The following is an 18,346-nucleotide window of genomic DNA, read 5'->3' as shown; positions in this document are numbered from 1 at the left end:
CATAGCTACTAACAGGATGTAGCTACTAACAGGATGTAGCTACTAACAGGATGTCTGTCAGGTGTTTAACATAGCTACTAACAGGATGTAGCTACTAACAGGATGTAGCTACTAACAGGATGTCTGTCAGGTGTTTAACATAGCTACTAACAGGATGTCAGGTCAGGTGTTTAACATAGCTACTAACAGGATGTAGCTACTAACAGGATGTAGCTACTAACAGGATGTCTGTCAGGTGTTTAACATAGCTACTAACAGGATGTAGCTACTAACAGGATGTCAGGTCAGGTGTTTAACATAGCTACTAACAGGATGTAGCTACTAACAGGATGTAGCTACTAACAGGATGTCAGGTCAGGTGTTTAACATAGCTACTAACAGGATGTCTGTCAGGTGTTTAACATAGCTACTAACAGGATGTAGCTACTAACAGGATGTAGCTACTAACAGGATGTCTGTCAGGTCAGGTGTTTAACATAGCTACTAACAGGATGTCTAGTAGGGGGGCGGGTTCAATACACATATTCCGGGTGAACATTTGATTAATTGTTCAGCAGTCTAATGGATTGGGGGTAGAAGCTGTTCAGCAGTCTAATGGATTGGGGGTAGAAGCTGTTCAGCAGTCTAATGGATTGGGGGTAGAAGCTGTTCAGCAGTCTGATGGTTTGGGGGTAGAAGCTGTTCAGCAGTCTGATGGCTTGGGGGGAGAAGCTGTTCAACAGTCTGATGGGGGTAGAAGCTGTTCAGCAGTCTGATGGTTTGGGGGTAGAAGCTGTTCAGCAGTCTAATGGATTGGGGGTAGAAGCTGTTCAGCAGTCTGATGGCTTGGGGGGAGAAGCTGTTCAACAGTCTGATGGGGGTAGAAGCTGTTCAGGAGTCTAATGGTTTGGGGGTAGAAGCTGTTCAGCAGTCTAATGGATTGGGGGTAGAAGCTGTTCAGCAGTCTGATGGATTGGGGGTAGAAGCTGTTCAGCAGTCTAATGGCTTGGGGGTAGAAGCTGTTCAGCAGTCTAATGGATTGGGGGTAGAAGCTGTTCAGCAGTCTGATGGATTGGGGGTAGAAGCTGTTCAGGAGTCTAATGGATTGGGGGTAGAAGCTGTTCAGCAGTCTAATGGATTGGGGGTAGAAGCTGTTCAGGAGTCTAATGGCTTGGGGGTAGAAGCTGTTCAGCAGTCTGATGGATTGGGGGTAGAAGCTGTTCAGCAGTCTGATCGATTGGGGGTAGAAGCTGTTCAGCCGTCTAATGGCTTGGGAGTAGAAGCTGTTCAGGAGTCTAATGGATTGGGGGTAGAAGCTGTTCAGGAGTCTAATGGATTGGGGGTAGAAGCTGTTCAGCAGTCTAATGGATTGGGGGTAGAAGCTGTTCAGGAGTCTAATGGCTTGGGGGTAGAAGCTGTTCAGCAGTCTGATGGATTGGGGGTAGAAGCTGTTCAGGAGTCTAATGGTTTGGGAGTAGAAGCTGTTCAGGAGTCTAATGGATTGGGGGTAGAAGCTGTTCAGGAGTCTAATGGATTGGGGGTAGAAGCTGTTCAGCAGTCTAATGGATTGGGGGTAGAAGCTGTTCAGGAGTCTAATGGCTTGGGGGTAGAAGCTGTTCAGCAGTCTGATGGATTGGGGGTAGAAGCTGTTCAGCAGTCTAATGGCTTGGGGGTAGAAGCTGTTCAGCAGTCTGATGGATTGGGGGTAGAAGCTGTTCAGCAGTCTGATGGCTTGGGGGTAGAAGCTGTTCAGGAGTCTGATGGATTGGGGGTAGAAGCTGTTCAGGAGTCTAATGGATTGGGGGTAGAAGCTGTTCAGCAGTCTAATGGATTGGGGGTAGAAGTTAAGGAGACTTTTGGACGTAGACTTTGTGCTCCGTTATGGCTTGCCGTGTCGTAGCAGAGAGAACAGTCTATGACTTGGGTGACTGGAGTCTGAACATTTTGGGGGCCTTCCTCTGAGTGTGCAAAGATGTCATCAAGGCAAAAGGTGGCTACTTTGAAGAACCTAAAATATATTTTGATTTGTTTAACACTTATTTTGGTTACTACATGATTCCATATGTGTTATTTAATCGTTTTGATGTCTCCACTATTATTCTACAATGTAGAATATTGTAAAAATCAAGGAAAACCCTTGAATGAGTAGGTGTGTACAAACTTTTGACTGGTACTGTGTACACACACACACACACACACACACACACACACACACACACACACACACACTCACACTCACTCACTCACTCACTCACTCACTCACTCACTCACTCACTCACTCACTCACTCACTCACTCACTCACTCACTCACTCACTCACTCACTCACTCACTCACTCACTCACTCACTCACTCTTACTTCTTAATCCTTCATGTGTGCGTGTAGAGGCCAGTCTATGTGTGATGACACGTCGTCAGAACTACAACGGATGGCTGTCATTGACCGGAGAGGACTCACCTCCCAGAACTCCTTCAGAGGGAGAGGAGCCATGTCCAGGTCACACAGAAAACACTGCCATGTTGTCTCTTATATTCATATATAACGTTTATACACTGAACAAAAATACAAACGCAATATATTTCTGTCTGTAATAAAGCCCTTTTTGGGGGGAAAAACTTATTCTGATTGGCTGGGCTTGGAGAGCATAGGCCCACCCACTGGGGAGCCCAGCCAATCAGAATGAGTTTTTCCCCCCAAAAAGGGCCTTTTTTTTGCGCCCCTGCCAAATCCATAGAGTTGGCCCTAATGAAATTATTTCAATCGACTGATTTCCTTATATGAACTGTGTTTATATAATTTTTGTTTCGGTATAAATAATATGTCAATATTTTCTAACATACTACAATACAATGTTATATCACATAATCCTAATATCCACGTGTGTTTCCAGGTTGGTCAGCATGGTGGTGACCTTGAGAGAGTGGGCTCATAAGAGTTTGGTTGAGGAGCAAGAGAGACCTGATTCGTTCCTGGAAAGGTTCCGAGGCCCTGATCTGCAGGCTCCGCCCAGCAGGATCAGCCAATCACGACCGGATGCTGAGCCCACGGCCCACAGCGACCACATACACACGTATGACACTCCGTATGATTACCTAATTTCTAATTTACTAGAAATGGTGACAATTCGTACCACTGTCAGCTGACAAACACAGCCAAGCTCTTCCCCTCTCGCTCTCTCTTCTCACTCTTTCTCTCTCTCTCCCTACCCCTCTCTGTCACTCACTTCCTCTCACTTCCTCTCACCCCTTCTCTCCCCCCTTCCTGCAGTAAGAGTCCAGGTATGTTGATATTATCTCCAGCTGATAATATCTATTACCACTGGCTCCTCATCATCTCGACTGCTGTGCTCTACAACTGGTGTCTGCTGGTGGCCAGGTATGGCAGCACACTTCTCTCCTTTTATACGACCTTATTGTTGTGAATGTTGTAAGACTTCTGAGTCGTTTTACGTAGGTCAGGATTTAATCCAAGGCATTTTTCAGAGCAGCGCGCTAGACAGCTGACAATCAAGGCATTTTGCTCCACCTTTAAAAGTCTGTTAGGGACGTTATTTATACTGAACAAAAATATAAAAGCAACATGCAACAATTTCAAATATTTTGCTGAGTTACAGTTCATATAAGGAAATCATTCAATTTATATAAATTCATTAGGCCCTAATCTATGGATTTCACATGACTGGGCAGGGGCACAGCCATGGCTGGGCCTGGGAGGTAGCCAGACCCACCCACTGGGGAGCCAGGCCCAGCCAATCAGAATGAGTTTTTCCCCACTAAAGGGCTATATTTCAGCATTCACCCCCCCCTCCTTGACGATCCCGCGTAATGATCATGCTGTTTAATCTTCTTGATATGCCAAGTGGCTGGATTATCTTGACAAAGGATAAAATGTTCACTAACAGGAATGTAATCAAATTTGTGCACAATATTTTAGACAAATAACCTTTGTGCATATGGAACATTTCTGGGATTGTTTTAATTTCAGCTCATAAAACATGGGACCAACACTTTACATTGTAGCAAGATCACGTTCCACGTCACCAAGTTCAATAACAAAACAGGCACCAGTACCACAAATAGAATGCAAAGGGGAAGTTTACTAGGGGGTTTGGTACTGTGGTCACCTGGTTTAGATGTGCCTCCCACTCACTCTCAAGGATCACAAAATCATTGATGTACCCCACCTCGTGCTTCTGATAGGGTCAGGGAACCCGGTCCATCAACCTCTGGAAGGTGGCCGGTTCAAAGGGCAGCTTCTTATAATGGAACAGACCACCCGGGGTGGCGAAAGCACTTTTCTACCATGCCATGGGAGCTAAGGGCACCTGTCAATAATCCTTTGTCAGGTCGAGCGTGCTGATAAATCGGGCGGTCCCTAGCCGTTCTATTAGTTCATCAAGTCGGGGCACGGGGGTAGGCGTCGAACGTTGAGATTTAATTTACCTTCCTAAAATCATTACAGAATCAAATGGTGCCGTCTGGTTTCGGCACCAACACTATGGGGCTGCCACACTCACTATTCAGCTCTTCGGTTATATCCGCTTCCAACATCGGTTAAACCTCGGTCCTGACAACCTCTCTCCTTGCTTCCGGTATGCGATAGGGTCTTTGGTTTGGTGATGATCGGTGTGTCCTGGTTCACTGGAGAACACATCCTGGTTTCGGCCGACCAACTCCCTCAGTTCCTGCTTCTGGACTTGGCTCAGCTGCTCCCCCATTGGCACCTCCGCCGGCTCAGTCTCTATGGTAGCCTTCTTCTGGGAAGTAGAGTAGAGCACATCACAGGCATTCCATTTCTTTAGCAGATTCACATGCTAAATCTGGTCCAAAAACTGGGCCAAAAACATTCTGAGGTGGAGACCAATACCAACACTTTGACACCGAGCTGAAAGTCCCTTCGTTGTGCCCCTCTGTTGTACACCCTCGCTTGGGCCTCCTGGGCCTCCAGCATGTGTTCCCGTACCAGGGGCCACAGGGTTGCCATCCTATCTCTCATGTCTCCTACCTGTTCCACCAAGGTTATCCCTCCTTCTGGTGTCCCTCCCACCTCTCTGACTTCCTCCTCCTTTCTGGTTCCCTCGGTTCCCCACATCTCCGGACATACTGGTCCACAGTTGGCGGAACGTCGGGAAGTCCTGTCTGATCAGGACCGGAACAGGCAGGTTTGGGACGACTCCCACTAGTCCCGTGTGTTGTCCCTTTGTGGTCTGTAGGTGTATGGTAGGGTAGTCCTTGGTCTCACAGTGTATGCACGTAATGGCCACAGTGTCAGTCAGGTTCAGGGACCGGGCGAAGTCAGGTCGGATCAAGGTCACCATACTCCCGGAGACAGGAGACCAAATGTGTCGTGGTGTCCTTTCCGTTGGCTCTTACCCGGGTGACAGGGTGACAGGGGAAGAACCACTCTCCTCAGCCCAGCATGCCTGGTATTGTATTGACAGTATTGTAGTGACAGTATTGTAGTGACAGTAATGTAGTGACAGTAATGTAGTGACAGTAATGTAATGACAGTAATGTAGTGACAGTAATGGAGTGACAGTATTGTAGTGACAGTAATGTAGTCACAGTAATGTAGTGACAGTAATGTAGTGACAGTATTGTAGTGACAGTAATGTAGTGACAGTATTGTAGTGACAGTAATGTAGTGACGGTAATGTAGTGACAGTATTGTAGTGACAGTATTGTAGTGACAGTAATGTAGTGACAGTATTGTAGTGACGGTAATGTAGTGAAAGTTGTAGTGACAGTAATGTAGTGACAGTAATGTAATGACAGTATTGTAGTGACAGTAATGTAGTGACAGTAATGTAGTAATGTAGTGACATTATTGTAGTGACAGTAATGTAATGACAGTAATGTAATGACAGTAATGTAGTGACAGTATTGTAGTGACAGTAATGTAGTGACAGTAATGTAGTAATGTAGTGACATTATTGTAGTGACAGTAATGTAATGACAGTAATGTAATGACAGTAATGTAATGACAGTAATGTAATGACAGTAAGGTAGTGACAGTATTGTAGTGACAGTAATGTAGTGACAGTAATGTAGTAATGTAGTGACAGTAATGTAGTGATGGTAATGTAGTGACAGTAATGTAGTGGCAGTATTGTAGTGACGGTAATGTAGTGACAGTATTGTAGTGACAGTAATGTAGTGACGGTAATGTAGTGACAGTAATGTAGTAATGTAGTGACAGTAATGTAGTAATGTAGTGACAGTAATGTAGTGACGGTAATGTAGTGACAGTAATGTAGTGACAGTAATGTAGTGACGGTAATGTAGTGACAGTAATGTAGTGACGGTAATGTAGTGACAGTAATGTAGTGACGGTAATGTAGTGACGGTAATGTAGTGACAGTATTGTAGTGACGGTAATGTAGTGACAGTAATGTAGCGACAGTAATGTAGTAATGTAGTGACAGTAATGTAGTAATGTAGTGACAGTAATGTAGTGACGGTAATGTAGTGACAGTAATGTAGTAATGTAGTGACAGTAATGTAGTGACAGTAATGTAGTGACAGTAATGTAGTAATGTAGTGATGGTAATGTAGTGACGGTAATATAGTGACAGTATTGTAGTAATGTAGTGACAGTAATGTAGTGACGGTAATGTAGTGACAGTAATGTAGTAATGTAGTGACAGTAATGTAGTAATGTAGTGACAGTAATGTAGTGACAGTAATGTAGTGACAGTAATGTAGTAATGTAGTGATGGTAATGTAGTGACGGTAATATAGTGACAGTATTGTAGTGACAGTAATGTAGTGACGGTAATGTAGTGACAGTAATGTAGTAATGTAGTGATGGTAAAATAGTCACAGTATTGTAGTGACAGTAATGTAGTGACGGTAATGTAGTGACAGTAATGTAGTGATGGTAATGTAGTGACAGTAATGTAGTAATGTAGTGACAGTAATGTAGTAATGTAGTGACAGTAATGTAGTGACAGTATTGTAGTGATAGTAATGTAGTGACAGTAATGTAGTGATAGTAATGTAGTGACAGTATTGTAGTGATAGTAATGTAGTGACAGTAATGTAGTGACAGTAATGTAGTGACGGTAATGTAGTGACAGTAATGTAGTGACAGTAATGTAGTGACAGTATTGTAGTGACAGTATTGTAGTGACTGTATTGTAGTGACAGTAATGTAGTGACGGTAATGTAGTGACGGTAGTGACAGTAATGTAGTGATGGTAATGTAGTGACGGTAATGTAGTGACGGTAGTGACAGTAATGTAGTGATGGTAATGTAGTGACAGTAATGTAGTGACAGTATTGTAGTGACAGTAATGTAGTGATGGTAATTTAGTGACAGTAATGTAATGACAGCAATGTAGTGACAGTAATGTAGTAATGTAGTGACAGTAATGTAGTGACGGTAATGTAGTGACAGTAATGTAATGACAGCAATGTAGTGACAGTAATGTAGTGACAGTAATGTAGTGACAGTAATGTAGTGACAGTATTGTAGTGACAGTATTGTAGTGACAGTATTGTAGTGACAGTAATGTAGTGATGGTAATGTAGTGACACTAATGTAGTGACAGTAATGTAGTGACAGTAATGTAGTGACAGTAATGTAGTGACAGTAATGTAGTGACAGTAATGTAGTGGCAGTATTGTAGTGACAGTAATGTAGTGACAGTATTGTAGTGACAGTAATGTAGTGACAGTAATGTAGTGACAGTATTGTAGTGACGGTATTGTAGTGACGGTAATGTAGTGACTGTATTGTAGTGACAGTATTGTAGTGACAGTAATGTAGTGACAGTAATGTAGTGACAGTATTGTAGTGACAGTAATGTAGTGACAGTATTGTAGTGACATTATTGTAGTGACAGTATTGTAGTGACGGTATGGTAGTGACAGTAATGTAGTGACAGTAATGTAGTGACAGTAATGTAGTGACAGTATTGTAGTGACAGTATTGTAGTGACAGTATTGTAGTGACGGTATTGTAGTGACAGTATTGTAGTGACGGTATTGTAGTGACGGTATGGTAGTGACAGTATTGTAGTGATAGTAATGTAGTGATAGTAATGTAGTGACAGTAATGTAGTGACAGTAACGTAGTGACAGTAATGTAGTGACAGTAATGTAGTGACAGTATTGTAGTGACAGTAATGTAGTGACAGTATTGTAGTGACGGTAATTTAGTGATAGTAATGTAGTGACAGTAATGTAGTGACAGTAATGTAGTGATGGTAATGTAGTGATAGTAATGTAGTGACAGTATTGTAGTGACGGTAATGTAGTGATAGTAATGTAGTGATAGTAATGTAGTGACAGTAATGTAGTGACGGTATTGTAGTGATGGTAATGTAGTGATAGTAATGTAGTGACGGTAATGTAGTGACGGTAATGTAGTGACGGTAATGTAGTGATAGTATTGTAGTGATAGTAATGTAGTGACAGTAATGTAGTGATAGTAATGTAGTGATAGTAATGTAGTGACGGTAATGTAGTGACGGTAATGTAGTGACGGTATTGTAGTGACTGTATTGTAGTGACAGTATTGTAGTGATAGTAATGTAGTGACAGTATTGTAGTGATAGTAATGTAGTGACGGTAATGTAGTGACGGTAATGTAGTGATGGTAATGTAGTGACAGTATTGTAGTGACAGTAATGTAGTGACAGTATTGTAGTGATGGTAATGTAGTGATAGTAATGTAGTGACAGTATTGTAGTGATGGTAATGTAGTGATAGTAATGTAGTGACAGTATTGTAGTGACAGTATTGTAGTGACGGTAATGTAGTGATGGTAATGTAGTGATAGTAATGTAGTGACAGTATTGTAGTGATAGTATTGCTGTGTGTTCTGTGCAGGGCATGTTTTGATGAGCTTCAGACGAGTGGTGCCATCGTGTGGCTGGTGTTGGACTACCTGTGTGACGGTCTCTACATCTTGGACACAGCCGTCAGGCTACGCACAGGTCAGAGGTCAATTTTCCACAATGTGTTTCTGTCGTGTTTCTGTTCTCTTTCCTTGATTCCTCACGTCCCCTGTTCTCACCTCCTCAAAGAGCATTGGAGGACAATATCCACCCTGAGTCTGTCTGCCTACCCTGAGTCTGTCTGCCTACCCTGAGTCTGTCTGCCTACCCTGAGTCTGTCTGCCTACCCTGAGTCTGTCTGCCTACCCTGAGTCTGTCTGCCTACCCTGAGTCTGTCTGCCTACCCTGAGTCTGTCTGCCTACCCTGAGTCTGTCTGCCTACCCTGAGTCTGTCTGCCTACCCTGAGTCTGTCTGCCTACCCTGAGTCTGTCTGCCTACCCTGAGTCTGTCTGCCTACCCTGAGTCTGTCTGCCTACCCTGAGTCTGTCTGCCCACCCTGAGTCTGTCTGCCCACCCTGAGTCTGTCTGCCTACCCTGAGTCTGTCTGCCTACCCTGAGCCTGTCTGCCTACCCTGAGCCTGTCTGCCTACCCTGAGCCTGTCTGCCTACCCTGAGCCTGTCTGCCTACCCTGAGCCTGCCTGCCTACCCTGAGCCTGTCTGCCTACCCTGAGCCTGCCTGCCTACCCTGAGTCTGTCTGCCTACCCTGAGCCTGTCTGCCTACCCTGAGCCTGTCTGCCTACCCTGAGCCTGTCTGCCTACCCTGAGCCTGTCTGCCTACCCTGAGTCTGTCTTCCTACCCTGAGCCTGTCTGCCTACCCTGAGCCTGTCTGCCTACCCTGAGTCTGTCTGCCTACCCTGAGTCTGTCTGCCTACCCTGAGTCTGTCTGCCTACCCTGAGCCTGTCTGCCTACCCTGAGCCTGCCTGCCTACCCTGAGTCTGTCTGCCTACCCTGAGCCTGTCTGCCTACCCTGAGTCTGTCTGCCTACCCTGAGCCTGTCTGCCTACCCTGAGCCTGTCTGCCTACCCTGAGTCTGTCTGCCTACCCTGAGTCTGTCTGCCTACCCTGAGACTGTCTGCCTACCCTGAGCCTGTCTGCCTACCCTGAGCCTGTCTGCCTACCCTGAGCCTGTCTGCCTACCCTGAGCCTGTCTGCCTACCCTGAGCCTGTCTGCCTACCCTGAGGCGGTCTGCCTACCCTGAGGCGGTCTGCCTACCCTGAGGCTGTCTGCCTACCCTGAGCCTGTCTGCCTACCCTGAGCCTGTCTGCCTACCCTGAGCCTGTCTGCCTACCCTGAGCCTGTCTGCCTACCCTGAGCCTGTCTGCCTACCCTGAGCCTGTCTGCCTACCCTGAGTCTGTCTGCCTACCCTGAGTCTGTCTGCCTACCCTGAGCCTGTCTGCCTACCCTGAGCCTGTCTGCCTACCCTGAGACTGTCTGCCTACCCTGAGTCTGCCTGCCTACCCTGAGTCTGCCTGCCTACCCTGAGTCTGCCTGCCTACCCTGAGCCTGTCTGCCTACCCTGAGCCTGTCTGCCTACCCTGAGCCTGTCTGCCTACCCTGAGCCTGTCTGCCTACCCTGAGCCTGTCTGCCTACCCTGAGGCGGTCTGCCTACCCTGAGGCGGTCTGCCTACCCTGAGGCTGTCTGCCTACCCTGAGTCTGTCTGCCTACCCTGAGCCTGTCTGCCTACCCTGAGCCTGTCTGCCTACCCTGAGCCTGTCTGCCTACCCTGAGTCTGTCTGCCTACCCTGAGCCTGTCTGCCTACCCTGAGTCTGTCTGCCTACCCTGAGTCTGTCTGCCTACCCTGAGCCTGTCTGCCTACCCTGAGCCTGTCTGCCTACCCTGAGTCTGTCTGCCTACCCTGAGTCTGTCTGCCTACCCTGAGTCTGTCTGCCTACCCTGAGTCTGTCTGCCTACCCTGAGCCTGTCTGCCTACCCTGAGGCGGTCTGCCTACCCTGAGGCTGTCTGCCTACCCTGAGGCTGTCTGCCTACCCTGAGCCTGTCTGCCTACCCTGAGCCTGTCTGCCTACCCTGAGCCTGTCTGCCTACCCTGAGCCTGTCTGCCTACCCTGAGCCTGTCTGCCTACCCTGAGCCTGTCTGCCTACCCTGAGCCTGTGCCCTAACACTGACTGTGTAACTCTGTTTGTTTATCAGGTTTCCTGGAGCAGGGTCTGTTGGTGAAGGACCTCTCTAAGCTGAGAGACAGTTACCTGAAGACGGTTCAGTTTAAACTAGACCTGTTGTCTATCCTGCCTACTGACCTGTTCTACCTGTCTCTGGGAATACACACTCCTCTCCTCCGCTTCAACAGACTGCTGCGGTTCAACCGCATGTTCGAGTTCTTCGACCGTACAGAGACCAGGACCAGTTACCCCAACGCCTTCCGCATCACTAACCTGGTCCTTTACATACTGGTACGTACGCACGCAGGCACGCACGCACGGCGTCCACATTACTAAGGAATTATCGTGGTCCACACACACCCACACAGTTGTGAAGAGGGCACAACAGCGCCTCGTCCCTCTCACGAGGCTGAAGATTGACATGGTCCCTCAGATCTTCAAAAGGTTCTACAGCTGCACCACTGAGAGCATCTTGACTGGCTGTATCACCGCCTGGTATGGCAACTGCAATGCACCCAACCGTAAGGCGCTGTTGTGACAGTAATGATGTGACTTCAAAGGGTGGTGTGAACGGCCCAGTACAGCACTGGGAAGGTGGTGTGAACGGCCCAGTACAGCACTGGGAAGGTGGTGTGAACGGCCCAGTACATCACTGGGAAGATGGTGTGAACGGCCCAGTGCATCACTGGGAAGGTGGTGTGAAAGGCCCAGTACATCACTGGGAAGGTGGTGTGAAAGGCCCAGTACATCACTGGGAAGGTGGTGTGAACGGCCCAGTACATCACTGGGAAGGTGGTGTGAAAGGCCCAGTACATCACTGGGAAGGTGGTGTGAAAGGCCCAGTACATCACTGGGAAGGGTGGTGTTTACGGCCCAGTACATCACTGGGAAGGTGGTGTGAACGGCCCAGTACATCACTGGGAAGGTGGTGTGAACGGCCCAGTACATCACTGGGAAGGTGGTGTGAACGGCCCAGTACATCACTGGGAAGGTGGTGTGAACGGCCCAGTACATCACTGGGAAGGTGGTGTGAACGGCCCAGTACATCACTGGGAAGGTGGTGTGAACGGCCCAGTACATCACTGGGAAGGTGGTGTGAACGGCCCAGTACATCACTGGGAAGGTGGTGTGAACGGCCCAGTACATCACTGGGAAGGTGGTGTGAACGGCCCAGTACATCACTGGGAAGGTGGTGTGAACGGCCCAGTACATCACTGGGAAGGTGGTGTGAACGGCCCAGTACATCACTGGGAAGGTGGTGTGAACGGCCCAGTACATCACTGGGAAGGTGGTGTGAAAGGCCCAGTACATCACTGGGAAGGTGGTGTGAACGGGCCAGTACAGCACTGGGAAGGTGGTGTGAAAGGCCCAGTACATCACTGGGAAGGTGGTGTGAACGGCCCAGTACAGCACTGGGAAGGTGGTGTGAACGGCCCAGTGCATCACTGGGAAGGTGGTGTGAACGGCCCAGTGCATCACTGGGAAGGTGGTGTGAACGGCCCAGTGCATCACTGGGAAGGTGGTGTGAACGGCCCAGTACATCACTGGGAAGGTGGTGTGAACGGCCCAGTACAGCACTGGGAAGGTGGTGTGAACGGCCCAGTACATCACTGGGAAGGTAGTGTGAACGGCCCAGTACATCACTGGGAAGGTGGTGTGAACGGCCCAGTACATCACTGGGAAGGTGGTGTGAACGGCCCAGTACATCACTGGGAAGGTGGTGTGAACGGCCCAGTACATCACTGGGAAGGTGGTGTGAAAGGCCCAGTACATCACTGGGAAGGTGGTGTGAAAGGCCCAGTACATCACTGGGAAGGTGGTGTGAAAGGCCCAGTACATCACTGGGAAGGTGGTGTGAACGGCCCAGTACATCACTGGGTCCGAGTTCCCTTCCATCCAGTACATCTATACCAGGAGGACAGTCCACCCAACAGGACCCTGAACAGCTTCTACCCCCCAAGCCATCAGACTGCTAAATAGCTCATCAAATGGCTACCTCGGACTACCTGCATTGACCCTTTTTCCAGCTAACTCTTTTACACTGACTCTACCCACACACTCACACATACATACACGCATACAGTGGCACCAATTGTGCATGTTCTCCCACTTAAAAAGATGAGAGAGGCCTGTAATTATCATCATAGGTACACTTCAACTATGACAGACAAAATGAGAAAAAAAATCCAGAAAATCACATTGTAGGATTTCTTATGAATTTATTTGCAAATTATGGTGGAAAATAAGTATTTGGTCACCTACAAACAAGCAAGATTTCTGGCTCACAGACCTGTAACTTCTTCTTTAAGAGGCTCCTCTGTCCTCCACTCGTTACCTGTATTAATGGCACCTGTTTGAACTTGTTATCAGTATAAAAGACACCTGTCCACAACCTCAAACAGTCACACTCCAAACTCCACTATGGCCAAGACCAAAGAGCTGTCAAAGGACACCAGAAACAAAATTGTAGACCTGCACCAGGCTGGGAAGACTGAATCTGCAATAGGTAAGCAGCTTGGTTTGAAGAAATCAACTGTGGGAGCAATTATTAGGAAATGGAAGACATACAAGACCAGTGATAATCTCCCTCGATCTGGGGCTCCACGCAAGATTTCACCCCGTGGGGTCAAAATGATCACAAGAACGGTGAGCAAAAATCCTAGAACCACACGGGGGGACCTAGTGAATGACCTGCAGAGAGCTGGGACCAAAGTAACAAAGCCTACCATCAGTAACACACTACGCCGCCAGGGACTCAAATCGTGCAGTGCCAGACGTGTCCCCCTGCTTAAGCCAGCACATGTCCAGGCCCGTCTGAAGTTTGCTAGAGAGCATTTGGATGATCCAGAAGAAGATTGGGAGAATGTCATATGGTCAGATGAAACCAAAATAGAACTTTTTGGTAAAAACTCAACTCGTCGTGTTTGGAGGACAAAGAATGCTGAGTTACATCCAAAGAACACCATACCTACTGTGAAGCATGGGGGTGGAAACATCATGCTTTGTGGCTGTTTTTCTGCAAAGGGACCAGGACGACTGATCCGTGTAAAGGAAAGAATGAATGGGGCCATGTATCGTGAGATTTTGAGTGAAAACCTCCTTCCATCAGCAAGGGCATTGAAGATGAAACGTGGCTGGGTCTTTCAGCATGACAATGATCCCAAACACACCGCCCGGGCAACGAAGGAGTGGCTTCGTAAGAAGCATTTCAAGGTCCTGGAGTGGCCTAGCCAGTCTCCAGATCTCAACCCCATAGAAAATCTTTGGAGGGAGTTGAAAGTCCGTGTTGCCCAGCAACAGCCCCAAAATATCACTGCTCTAGAGGAGATCTGCATGGAGGAATGGGCCAAAATACCAGCAACAGTGTGTGAAAACCTTGTGAAGACCTACAGAAAACGTTTGACCTCTGTCATTGCCAACAAAGGGTATATAACAAAGTATTGAGAAACTTTTGTTATTGACCAAATACTTATTTTCCACCATAATTTGCAAATAAATTCATAAAAAATCCTACAATGTGATTTTCTGGATTTTTTTTCTTTCATTTTGTCTGTCATAGTTGAAGTGTACCTATGATGAAAATCACAGGCCTCTCTCATCTTTTTAAGTGGGAGAACTTGCACAATTGGTGGCTGTCTAAATACTTTTTTGCCCCACTGTACATATACTGACACCCCAACAAACACACACTTGAGTAATTTAACAGACCCTCTTATTCAGAGTGACTTACAGGAGCAGTTAGAGTTAAGTGTCTTGCTCATGGGCACATCGGCAGATGTTTTACCTCGTCAGCTTGGGGATTCAAACCAGCAACCTTTCGGTTACTGGCCCAACACTCCTAACCGCTAGGCTACCTGTCATTGGATTTACGGTAAAAGTTGGGTGAAAAAAATACTAAATGTCCTTATGCTGATGACTTTTTGCAAATCCATTGAGTCTGTCTGCTATCCTGAGTCTGTCTACTATCCTGAGTCTGTCTGCTATCCTGAGTCTGTCTGCTATCCTGAGTCTGTCTGCTACCCTGAGTCTGTCTGCTATCCTGAGTCTGTCTGCTATCCTGAGTCTGTCTGCTATCCTGAGTCTGTCTGCTACCCTGAGTCTGTCTGCTACCCTGAGTCTGTCTACTATCCTGAGTCTGTCTGCTATCCTGAGTCTGTCTGCTATCCTGAGTCTGTCTGCTACCCTGAGTCTGTCTGCTACCCTGAGTCTGTCTGCTATCCTGAGTCTGTCTGCTATCCTGAGTCTGTCTGCTATCCTAAGTCTGTCTGCTACCCTGAGTCTGTCTGCTATCCTGAGTCTGTCTGCTACCCTGAGTCTGTCTACTATCCTGAGTCTGTCTGCTACAATGAGTCTGTCTGCTATCCTGAGTCTGTCTGCTTTCCTGAGTCTGTCTACTATCCTGAGTCTGTCTGCTACAATGAGTCTGTCTGCTACCCTGAGTCTGTCTGCTATCCTGAGTCTGTCTGCTATCCTGAGTCTGTCTGCTTTCCTGAGTCTGTCTGCTATCCTGAGTCTGTCTGCTATCCTGAGTCTGTCTGCTATCCTGAGTCTGTCTGCTACCCTGAGTCTGTCTACTATCCTGAGTCTGTCTGCTACCCTGAGTCTGTCTACTACCCTGAGTCTGTCTGCTACAATGAGTCTGTCTGCTACCCTGAGTCTGTCTGCTATCCTGAGTCTGTCTGCTATCCTGAGTCTGTCTAATACCCTGAGTCTGTCTGCTACTGATTCAACATTATCTCATAGATTTGAGGGGTTGAAATGACGAGGAAACAATCCGTTGTTGGAAAAGGACCCATGAGTAAGCTTTTCCTGTTAGTCTACACCTGTTGACAAATAACTGTTGATCTGACTTGCTGTTTCTCCTCCAGGTGATCATCCACTGGAACGCCTGTATCTACTACTCCTTCTCCAAGGCCCTGGGACTGGGGTCTGACTCCTGGGTGTATCCCAACCAGACCACTCTGTCGCGGGGTTACATCTACTGCCTCTACTGGTCCACCCTCACCCTCACCACCATAGGAGAGACACCGCCACCCGTACGAGATGAGGAGTTCCTCTTTGTGGTCTTTGACTTCCTGGTGAGTGTATAATGTAACCCTATACCATATACCCTATTCCATAGATAGTGTACCATTTTATTTCTGACATTGAACCCTGTTCCCTAGATAGTGCACTACTTTGTCTGACATGGAACCCTGTTCCCTAGATAGTGCACTACTTTGTCTGACATTGAACCCTGTTCCCTAGATAGTGCACTACTTTGTCTGACATGGAACCCTGTTCCCTAGATAGTGCACTACTTTGTCTGACATGGAACCCTGTTCCCTAGATAGTGCACTACTTTGTCTGACATTGAACCCTGTTCCCTAGATAGTGGACAACTTTATGTCTGACATAGAACACTATTCCCTGGATAGTGCAGTACCAAGGCTATTGAGTCTGCCAATAAGAATGCGGTGATTGACAGAGTCGAAAGCCTTGGCCAGGTCGATGAATACGGCTGCACAGTAATGTCTCTTATCGATGACGGGTAGGATATTGTTTATGACCTTGAGCGGGGCTGAGGTGCACCCATGACCTGCTCGGAAACCAGATTGCATAGCCCAGCTGATTGGTAGGGGTCCAGATTTTGCAGCTCTTTCAGAACATCAGCTGTCTGGATTTGGGTGAAGGAGAAGTGGGGGGGGGGGGGGGGGGGCTTGGGCAAGTTGCTGCGGGGGGTGCTGAAATGTTGACCAAGGTTGGGGTAGCCAGGTGGAGAGCATGGCCAGCCGTAGAAAAATTCTTATTGAAATGTTAGATTATCGTAGATTTATCGGTGGTGACAGAGTTTCCTATCCTCAGTGCAGTGGGCAGCTGGGAGGAGGTGCTCTTATTCTCCATGGACTTTACATTGTCCCAAAGAGGTAGAGACCTCTTATCTTGGTGCTAGGTGCAGTAGAATCCTCTTATCTTGATGTACACAGGAAACTCTGCAGCTGAGACCGGTGTTAACCCTATCAAGCTGCTTGTTACTTTCAGTCTGCTACTCTGTGGTGATGTACACCCCCTGTCCTGGCCCAAACACCACAAAGCTCAACAACTATGCCCAAACTGCGGTAAGACCGTAAGGAAGAATTCAAATGCGGTGGCTAATGACATTTGTGATTTGTTTGATCACATAAAGTGTGGAGATATCCAACACTTGTCATATGATGAATCTGTAAAGTCTCAAAGTAACATTTTTGCTTGTTTGCAATGTATGCTGGGTAAATGTGGTTCCAAACATTGGGATGCTGGACACAAGCAGGGATGATGAGGGAACTCTAGATGAGATAGTCGATGTATCAGCCATGGGGACAGAAGATGACACGTTTGACTGTTTCAATCGGAGAGGACTTCACTTTATCCATGTGAACGCACGGAGCCTGCTGCCGAGATTAGAGGAATTAAACCTCCTGGCTTCCAACACCCGGGCTTCATGTAGTTGCTGTGACTGAGGATCGATGAGTCAACTGAGGACCATGAGGTTGAGCTACCAGGTTTTAGCATTTATAGAATTATCTGAAACTGAAATGGTGACAGTTTGTTTTTACTAGGAAGGATGTGCATTTTAACCCTCGTTCAGATCTGAAAATGGATGATCTTGAGGTTGTATGGGTAGAAACACTTCTTCCTGAATGTCGTCCTGTACTTGTTGGTGTGTGCTATCGGCCTCCTAAGCAGAAGAACGTCTATGATTGGATTGAATTGCTGTGATCACAATGTATTGGCTTGGTGGTTTTAATACAAATGTGCAGTTACCACCCCAGAGAAGTACACTAGTAAATGCCCTGTCTAACTTTAATTAGTTATTTGGACTGAAACAACTGATTGTTGAGCCAACCCGGGTGTGTATCGACAGTAAATCAACTTTGGATGTGATTATTGTATCAGACCAAGAGAACGTCTGTCAGTCAGGAGTCTTAAATATTGGTTTTAGTGATCATATGGTAACCTGCTATACCCGTAAGACATCCACACTGCTACTTGAGCCAGGTAATAACTACATGAAGGTACAATGCTACAAAACTCAATGGAACATTTTGTAGAAGTACTTGGAAATGTGGAGTGGTCTCATGTAGTAAACTGTGATGTCACTTCACCCCCATCTACATGTACAAATTACCTCAACTAACCTGTACCCCCGCACACTGACTCGTTACCGGTGCCCCCTGTATATAGCCTCCACACTGACTCTGTACCGGTACCCCCTGTATATAGCCTCCACACTGACTCGGTACTGGTACCCCTGTATATAGCCTCCACATTGACTCTGTACCGTAACACCCTGTATATAGCCTCCTCATTGACTCATTGTCATCAGGTATATGCTGAATGCCCCCCCCCCCCCCCCAGGACCAACATAATGTTACCAG

The 18,346-nt window shown here is 47.1% G+C and overlaps 1 protein-coding gene across 1 annotated transcript in view; it reads left to right on the top strand.

Moving 5' to 3' along the window:
• The window catches only part of LOC139581805 (cyclic nucleotide-gated cation channel-like), a 36,730-nt gene that overhangs the window by 4,701 nt on the left and 13,683 nt on the right, over positions 1 to 18,346 (top strand). Inside the window, exons 3-8 of the mRNA XM_071411987.1 lie at positions 2,364 to 2,474; positions 2,869 to 3,048; positions 3,246 to 3,353; positions 8,813 to 8,919; positions 10,981 to 11,240; positions 15,818 to 16,027. Coding sequence (XP_071268088.1) covers positions 2,364 to 2,474; positions 2,869 to 3,048; positions 3,246 to 3,353; positions 8,813 to 8,919; positions 10,981 to 11,240; positions 15,818 to 16,027 — 976 coding nt within the window. The remainder of the gene's footprint in view (positions 1 to 2,363; positions 2,475 to 2,868; positions 3,049 to 3,245; positions 3,354 to 8,812; positions 8,920 to 10,980; positions 11,241 to 15,817; positions 16,028 to 18,346) is intronic.

Source organism: Salvelinus alpinus, chromosome 7 (assembly GCF_045679555.1).
Source record: "Salvelinus alpinus chromosome 7, SLU_Salpinus.1, whole genome shotgun sequence".
In the NCBI taxonomy this organism is placed as follows: domain Eukaryota; kingdom Metazoa; phylum Chordata; class Actinopteri; order Salmoniformes; family Salmonidae; genus Salvelinus; species Salvelinus alpinus.
Note: the sequence above shows the minus strand (reverse complement) of the source record. Positions and strands in the feature narration are given on the sequence as shown.